At 46.3% G+C, this 8,553-nt stretch overlaps 1 protein-coding gene across 1 annotated transcript in view; it reads left to right on the plus strand.

Moving 5' to 3' along the window:
• LOC111971827 (protein unc-13 homolog A-like) overlaps positions 1 to 6,747 on the plus strand; it is an 89,507-nt gene extending 82,760 nt beyond the window's left edge. The window contains exons 40-42 of the mRNA XM_070446356.1: positions 3,489 to 3,581; positions 3,762 to 3,921; positions 4,123 to 6,747. Of these exons, the coding sequence (XP_070302457.1) occupies positions 3,489 to 3,581; positions 3,762 to 3,921; positions 4,123 to 4,411 (542 nt within the window). The 3' untranslated portion in view covers positions 4,412 to 6,747. The remainder of the gene's footprint in view (positions 1 to 3,488; positions 3,582 to 3,761; positions 3,922 to 4,122) is intronic.
• The last annotated feature ends 1,806 nt before the right edge of the window (positions 6,748 to 8,553 follow it).

An 8,553-nucleotide genomic window follows, 5' to 3' on the forward strand; every position in this document is an offset into this window, starting at 1 on the left:
TTTTGATTTGTTTAACACTTTTTTGGTTACTACATGATTCCATATGTGTTATTTCATTGTTTTGATGTCTTCACTATTATTCTACAATGTAAAAATAAAGAAAAACCCTTGAATGAGTGTGTGGGTCCACACTTTGGACTGGTAGTGTATATTAGAGCTGAGGGACTTGCTGAGGGTCTGATTTCACGTCTCCTCGTCCTCAGAGATTTAGACACACACAGCTCTCCAATAAAGAAGCCCTCTAATTTGTACTGTATTGTGCAGCTGTTTAATTATAACCAGTTTAGCTTGCTTTTATTCCAAATAAAAACGTTTTGTGCTGCACCCACTGACAGTCCCATCATGCCCCTGGACAGAACTCCTACAGAACTCAACGACACACCAACGTTTTTCAGTCACCACTGATTAAGACATAAATCATTACAAACTCACATTTTAGGGAAAGAAAGTCAGTCAACCGACCTACCTACAATTTCCACCATCATCTCTCCTCCCTCCCAGACAAACGATGTCCGTGCCTGACTGGAGCCCGCTACAGGGCCCTGCATGTATCCCCCTAACGCTCACCACCCCCCAGGCCTATCAGCATGGAACAAAGGACCCCTAGCCCTAGAGCCCAAACCCAGGCCCAAGGCTATCCTGTGTTGTGTGGAGAGGTACACACATTCCCTGGTCAAGTGCACTTCAAATCCTGTTGGCTTTCTGGGCAAAATTCCTCTTGTCGTCGCAAGATAACGAGCACTCTATAGACATTTTTATTTCATTATATTTATTTCACCTTTATTTAACCAGGTAGGCCAGTTGAGAACAAGTTCTCATTTACAACTGTGACCTGGCCAAGATAAAGCAAAGCAGTGCGACAAAATCAAACAACACAGAGTTACACATACACAAACGTACAGTCAATAACACAACAGAACAAATATATGCACAGTGTGTGCAAATGTAGAAGAGTAGGGAGATAAGCCAATAAATAGGCCATAGAGGCGAAATAATGACAATTTAGCATTAACACTGGAGNTATTTTGATTTGTTTAACACTTTTTTGGTTACTACATGATTCCATATGTGTTATTTCATTGTTTTGATGTCTTCACTATTATTCTACAATGTAAAAATAAAGAAAAACCCTTGAATGAGTGTGTGGGTCCACACTTTGGACTGGTAGTGTATATTAGAGCTGAGGGACTTGCTGAGGGTCTGATTTCACGTCTCCTCGTCCTCAGAGATTTAGACACACACAGCTCTCCAATAAAGAAGCCCTCTAATTTGTACTGTATTGTGCAGCTGTTTAATTATAACCAGTTTAGCTTGCTTTTATTCCAAATAAAAACGTTTTGTGCTGCACCCACTGACAGTCCCATCATGCCCCTGGACAGAACTCCTACAGAACTCAACGACACACCAACGTTTTTCAGTCACCACTGATTAAGACATAAATCATTACAAACTCACATTTTAGGGAAAGAAAGTCAGTCAACCGACCTACCTACAATTTCCACCATCATCTCTCCTCCCTCCCAGACAAACGATGTCCGTGCCTGACTGGAGCCCGCTACAGGGCCCTGCATGTATCCCCCTAACGCTCACCACCCCCCAGGCCTATCAGCATGGAACAAAGGACCCCTAGCCCTAGAGCCCAAACCCAGGCCCAAGGCTATCCTGTGTTGTGTGGAGAGGTACACACATTCCCTGGTCAAGTGCACTTCAAATCCTGTTGGCTTTCTGGGCAAAATTCCTCTTGTCGTCGCAAGATAACGAGCACTCTATAGACATTTTTATTTCATTATATTTATTTCACCTTTATTTAACCAGGTAGGCCAGTTGAGAACAAGTTCTCATTTACAACTGTGACCTGGCCAAGATAAAGCAAAGCAGTGCGACAAAATCAAACAACACAGAGTTACACATACACAAACGTACAGTCAATAACACAACAGAACAAATATATGCACAGTGTGTGCAAATGTAGAAGAGTAGGGAGATAAGCCAATAAATAGGCCATAGAGGCGAAATAATGACAATTTAGCATTAACACTGGAGTGATGGATGTGCAGATGATGATGTGCAAGTAGAGATACTGTAGTGCAAAAGAGCAAGAGGGTAAGTAATAATATGGGGGTGAGGTAGTTGGGTGTGCTATTTACAGATTGGCTGTGTACAGGTACAGTGATCGGTAAGCTGCTCTGACAGCTGATGTTTAAAGTTAGAGAGGGAGATATAAGACTCCAGCTTCAGTGATTTTTGCAATTTGTTCCAGTCATTGGCAGCAGAGAGCTGGAAGGAAAGGCGGCCAAAGTAAGTGTTGGCTTTGGGGGTGACCAGTGAAATATACCTGCTGATGCGCGTGCTATGCGGGTGTTGCTATGGTGACCAGTGAGCTGAGATAAGGCGGGGCATTACCTAGCATAGACTTATAGATGACCTGGAGCCAGTGGGTTTGGCGACGAATATGTAGTGAGGGCCAGCCAACGAGAGCATACAGGTCGCAGTGGTGGGTAGTATATGGGGTTTTAGTAACAAAACGGATGGCACTGTGATAGACTACTTCCAATTTGCGGAGTAGAGTGTTGGAGGCGATTTTGTAAATGACATTGCCGAAGTCAAGGATCGGTAGGATAGTCAGTTTTACGAGGGTATGTTTGGCAGCATAAGTGAAGGATGCTTTGTTGCGAAATAGGAAGCCGATTCTAGATGTAATTTTGGATTGGAGATGCTTAATGTGAGTCTGGAAGAAGAGTTTACAGTCTAACCAGACACCTAGGTATTTGTAGTTGTCCACATATTCTAAGTCAGAACCCRTCCAGAGTAGACATGTATGCACMCTGCCTCAGTATAAATGTGACTGGGCTGCTGGRCTGCTCCCACAGCAAGGTCCCTCTAGTTGCCATGCTTGCTCTGTGTAAAGGGTTCAGCAAGGAATGGGTTTGTCCATCTGACTGGATCCATCTCAGCATGTTACTTGCCTACTCTGCTCTGCCCAGCAGCAGTAGAGGAGGACTGTGATAACCCTCTCCTCTCTCACTACCAGTCTCCTCTGACCTGTCTCCCACTGCCATCACCGCTGCATCCTAACTGAAAGGCTCCTACCCCCTGGGGCTGGGCAGGCAGTCACAGGGCAGCTATGAGTGGTTTCATGAAATTATCCGAAGAACTTTAATAACATCATATGCTTCTCATATTTAGTTTTCCTGGAACTGTTAACTGAAAAGTTCTTTACAACCCCAAACCACTTATAGCTGCATTCTCTGATTGTCCCCTCATACAAGCCTACTTCTCTCAAGCCCAATGAAATATGTTTTTTCCCCCACCCTCAGACACAGTTACATCTGCCAGACTTAAGCATACAGCCTATCATGACTGTATTGTACAGAGGGAGTATGGGCTGAAGGGAAGATATTCTGGCTATAGTGTTGCCCTGCCTGCAGCAGTGAAAGAGGCCCCACTCTGGGCCACAAAGGAGTGACTTGTGCCCCTGTCCCTGTCAGGCTCTGGTGTGGACGACGCCGTSGGAGAGGTGTCTATCCACGTGGAGATCTTCACCCACCCCAACACTGGAGAGCACAAGGTCACCGTCAAAGGTCAGTGTCCAGTCAATTCGGTCAGATATTTCATTTTACCATGTCTTAAAAATTGTTGTCAGAAGGTTACTCATACCACAGAAAATGTCTGTTTGGCTTTGTTGGACGGGGTGTGTTAAAACCTTGTTGATAAATTACCTCCCGTATCTATTTATTTTGTCCTCTCCCTCTCTGTCTCAGTGGTGGCAGCCAATGACCTGAGGTGGCAGACCACGGGGGTGTTCCGTCCCTTCGTGGAGATCTACATCATTGGTCCTCATCTAGCTGACAAGAAGAGGAAGTACGCCACCAAGTCCAAGAACAACAGCTACGCCCCCAAATACAACGAAACGTTCACATAGTGAGTACTACAGTCTGGCCTCAGTGGTACAAAGCGTCTGCCGATTTTGGTGGCATCATATTGGAAGTGACCATGTTGAATATGGAAGAGGGAATCCTGTCAGTTTTTCATCTATTTACCTGATCACACCTCTACATTCCAAAGTGGTGGAATCAGTGTCATTGACTCTAAGCTGTGTGTCTCTGTCTTCTCTCCTTGCAGCGCCCTCAGTAACGAGGTGGGCACAGAGTGTTACGAGCTGCAGGTGTGTGTGAAGGACTACTGCTTCGCCCGGGAGGACCRTACCGTGGGCATAGCCGTAATGCAGTTGAAGGACATGTCCTCTAGGGGCAGCGTAGCGTGCTGGCTCCCCCTGGGAAAGAGGGTCCACATGGACGAGACGGGCCTCACCGTCCTCCGCATCCTGTCCCAGCGCAACAACGACGACGTGGCAAAGGAGTTCGTCAAGCTCAAGTCAGATCAGCGCTCTCCCGAGGAGGGCCGAGGATGAGAAGTCTTTATTCGCTCAGCGCCATCTACAGGCTAGGAAGTCTTTATGCGGACTGACTGCAAGCCAAACCACTGCCCTGATTTTCAAGTGTTGGTGAAGCGCAGAGAAACAGTTCTTTACTATAGTACTGTTCATACATCTTATTGAAGAGGACTTGTGATACCATCTACAGGCATTGCCCTGGTTGTCTTGAAAGCACCGATATCTTTATTATGAATATAATGAATCGTCTAATTTTGCATACATATATTCATAAACACAACAACCTCACAAAACAGACCAACTTACTACAACACATACACACAAAGAGAGTTTAAAGGGATAGTTCGGGATTTGATCTACTTCCCCATAGTCAGATGAACTCGTGGATACCATTTGTATGTCTCTGTGTCCAGTATGAAGGCAACTAGAGGTAGTTTTGCGAGCCAATGCTAAATAGCTTAGCAAAAAGACTTGAATTCCTCGGGTGGAACTAGTCGAGGAGACAGCGCGAAGAGTTCAGGKCTTTGTGCTAACCTAGCACTAACACTAGTTAGAAGTGGCTTACGAAATTACCTCTAACTTCCTTCATACGGGACGCAGAGACATAATGGTGTCCGCTAGTTCATCTGACTCTTACRAAGTAGATAAAGGGCTGCATTGCCAAAATCCTGAACTATCCCTTTAAGTCATAGAGTATATTGTCTTCTTTATCTGTCCCTCTCTCCATTTCTCATAGCATGGGCCATGTCTATTTGTGCTCTTCCAATCACACATTTGAACTAGAATCTGCCAATCTTGACCAGTTCCATGCATAGGTATCTAAATGGTCCAGGAGATCAAGATCTTATAAAGATCTTGAAAGTCTTTCACTTCCTTTATCTAGACTAGACTAGTGCCAATGGATCAATCAATAACGTTATGTCAAGTCAAGCCCCGAGCAMAATTTAACAGGACCAACTGTGTACAGCAGACCATCAGGCTTTTAGGYCTCATCCATTCCAAAGAGTAAGGTTTACACAGACTGGTTTATGATAGTGTTTCTATGAKTTTTGAACCTTTTTTAATTCCCCTGTGGAGTTTTCTATAGGAGAGCAGGCTGGACTAAATAAATATTGAAATGTTTATATATATTATATAGAGAGATATTATCGGTCAATTTATGATATATTTAAAGACTATATGAAGACTTTGAACTTGAAAGCGTGTCCCTGTCTGTGTCGGTGTTTATAAGTCTGTTTGTCTACCCTGTTACAGAGCGCACTGCCTGAAACCTTCAAATGCCTTGTCCTGTCAAACMTGTTGTCTGTCTTCAGTACAAAGTGAGAGCAACCTGATGAAGACAAGCCTCGGAGCACTGTGATTCATCAGTGTGTGTGTGTTTGWGAGAAAGAAATGAGTGAGTGTGTGTATATACTGTTTATGTGTGTCATAATATTACACCAGTGACATGTAGACACCAGTGTTCCCTGCTTGTGTAAATGTGTTAATCACAGAAAGCCATTGAGAGGAGAGAACACAATACAGTAGAAGAATGCGTATTCTATAGTATATTTTGTTTCTTTGAGAATTTGAGAAAAAGTGTCTTTGACTTCGGGGAATGAAAGTAAAACATTTTTGGGAAGGTTTATTGCTCGTTTGATGGGAAAACATTACGTGTGTGAACAGAGCTCCATTCGTTTGCCTTGGAAAACAGCCACCTCCTCTCTCTCCTTCAACCTCTCTGATCGATATGTGTCAGAGTGGAGGAGAGCATTTAGAGACAAAAGACAGAGATGTTTCTTACCGCTTGCGTTGCCATAGCAACCTCTTGTCAAATGATGATGTCAGGCCACACGTGACCCCCACGGTCTCTTTCTTCCCCTCTGCTGGGGCAGGCACACATAACCTAGACATGACCACATTTACCTAAAATGGCCTCTTACCAGGCTGTCTGGTCCTGGTTTTGTGCACACGGGGTCTGGTCACAAGGGCTAYAGTACCAGTCCTGCCCACTCCAGTGAGACTTGCCATAGATGGTGACTGAGATAGCTTTGTGGGAACAGGACCAGTGTCTAGGGCTGCGTATGTGAACACTTGCCGTCTTGTTCATGGCGCTCACATTTAGAAGCAGCACATGGAAAGCATGGAAGGCTATTCAGCACAGGGAACCATTGGAGGTGTAGTAGCTCATATTGTGACCATGCTGTATCTAGTGCCATTCTAGGACCTCCACCTGAATCCTTTATTATTGATTAAACTGCCTGGAGGAGGTTGAGGCTGCAGAAGAGCAATGTATGTATTCCTGTGATGTCATGATTGGCTTATATTATGACTGTGATTGTAATGACAGGTCTCTCTGATCTCCCCCTCCTCTTCCCTCTTACAGCTCACTTGTTAACGTGCCTCCCTTCCCTCTACAGCCCACTGTACTGTCTCCCTTCCTCTACAGCCCCACTGTTACTGTCTCCCTTCCCTCACAGCCCACTGTACTGCCTCCCTTCCCTCTATAGCCCACTGTACTGTCTCCCTTCCTCTACAGCCCACTGTACTGTCTCCCTTCCCCCTACAGCCCACTGTTACTGCTCCCTTCCCCTACAGCCCACTGTACTGCCTCCCTTGCCCTACAGCCCACTGTACTGCCTCCCTTCCCTCTACAGCCCACTGTACTGTCTCCTTCCCCTCAGCCCACTGTACTGCCTCCCTTTCCCCCTACAGCCCACTGTACTGTCTCCCTTCCTCTACAGCCCACTGTACTGCCTCCCTTCCCTCTACAGCCCACTGTACTGTTCCCTTCCTCTACAGCCCACTGTACTGCCTCCCTTCCCCTACAGCCCACTGTACTGCCTCCCTTCCCTCACAGCCCACTGTACTGTCTCCCTTCCCCTACAGCCCACTGTACTGCCTCCTCCCCTACAGCCCACTGTACTGTCTCCCTTCCCTCTACAGCCCACTGTACTGCCTCCCTTCCCTCTACAGCCCACTGTACTGTCTCCCTTCCCTCTACAGCCCACTGTACTGTCTCCTTCCCTCTACGCCCACTGTACTGCCTCCCTTCCCTCTACAGCCCACTGTACTGCCTCCCTTCCCTCTACAGCCCACTTGCTGCCCCCTCCCTTCTACAGCCCACTGTACTGTCTCCCTTCCCTCTACGGCCCACTGTACTGCCTCCCTTCCCTTACGGCCACTGTACTGCCTCCCTTCCCTCTACAGCCCACTGTACTGCCTCCCTTCCCTCTACAGCCCACTGTACTGCCCCCTTCCTCTACGAGCCCACTGTTACTGCCTCCCTTCCCTCTACAGCCCACTGTAACTGCCTCCCTTCCCTCTACAGCCCACTGTACTGCCTCCCTTCCCTCTACAGCCCACTGACTGCCTCCCTTCCCTCTAACAGCCCACTGTACTGCCTCCCTTCCCTCTACAGCCCACTGTACTGCCTTCCCTTCCCTCTACAGCCCACTGTACTGCACTCCCTTCCCTCTACAGCCCACTGTACTGCCTCCCTTCCCTCTACAGCCCACTGTACTGCTCCCTCCCTCTAACAGCCCACTGTACTGACTCCCTTCCCTCTACAGCCCACTGTACTGCCTCCCTTCCCTCTACAGCCCACTGTACTGCCTCCCTTCCCTCTACAGCCCACTACACTCCTTCCCCTCCCCTGGGTTTTGGTCCATCTGCCCCAGGTATTTAAACAACAGGATATCAGTGACTCTGCTCAGACTCTTTGCAAGTAGCTGCCCTTACCAATTACAACTTACTCTGATGGTCCAGCCCCGAAAAGCACTTAATATATATCACAGATTTTGATTGTGGTTCGCCTATTTAAACATGTGTACAACTTGAGTCTATCTAATCGGTACAGTTTCTATCTAGATCAGTCGGTTTGGAGCAATCGTATAATGTTTACAATGCAAGTAATTATCAGCACAGAGTGCTTTCGTTGAGTCTTGTAAATGCTGTTTTGAAACGGGTGACAATGGCTAAACATCATGGAGAGGAGTGTCAACAGAATCAGCGTAGAGAGGATCGACAACATACTGGTCATCATGGGTATTGTAAATAGTACTTCTGTACCAGACATATATACACGAGATATATGGAAAATGTATATAGAAATAGTTACAMTGAATGAAGTGATAATGCTGCTACTTAGTCATCTAATGAGACGTTTATAGTCCCTGAAT

The sequence above is a fragment of the Salvelinus sp. IW2-2015 genome, linkage group LG13 (genome assembly GCF_002910315.2).
Source record: "Salvelinus sp. IW2-2015 linkage group LG13, ASM291031v2, whole genome shotgun sequence".
NCBI classification, from domain to species: domain Eukaryota; kingdom Metazoa; phylum Chordata; class Actinopteri; order Salmoniformes; family Salmonidae; genus Salvelinus; species Salvelinus sp. IW2-2015.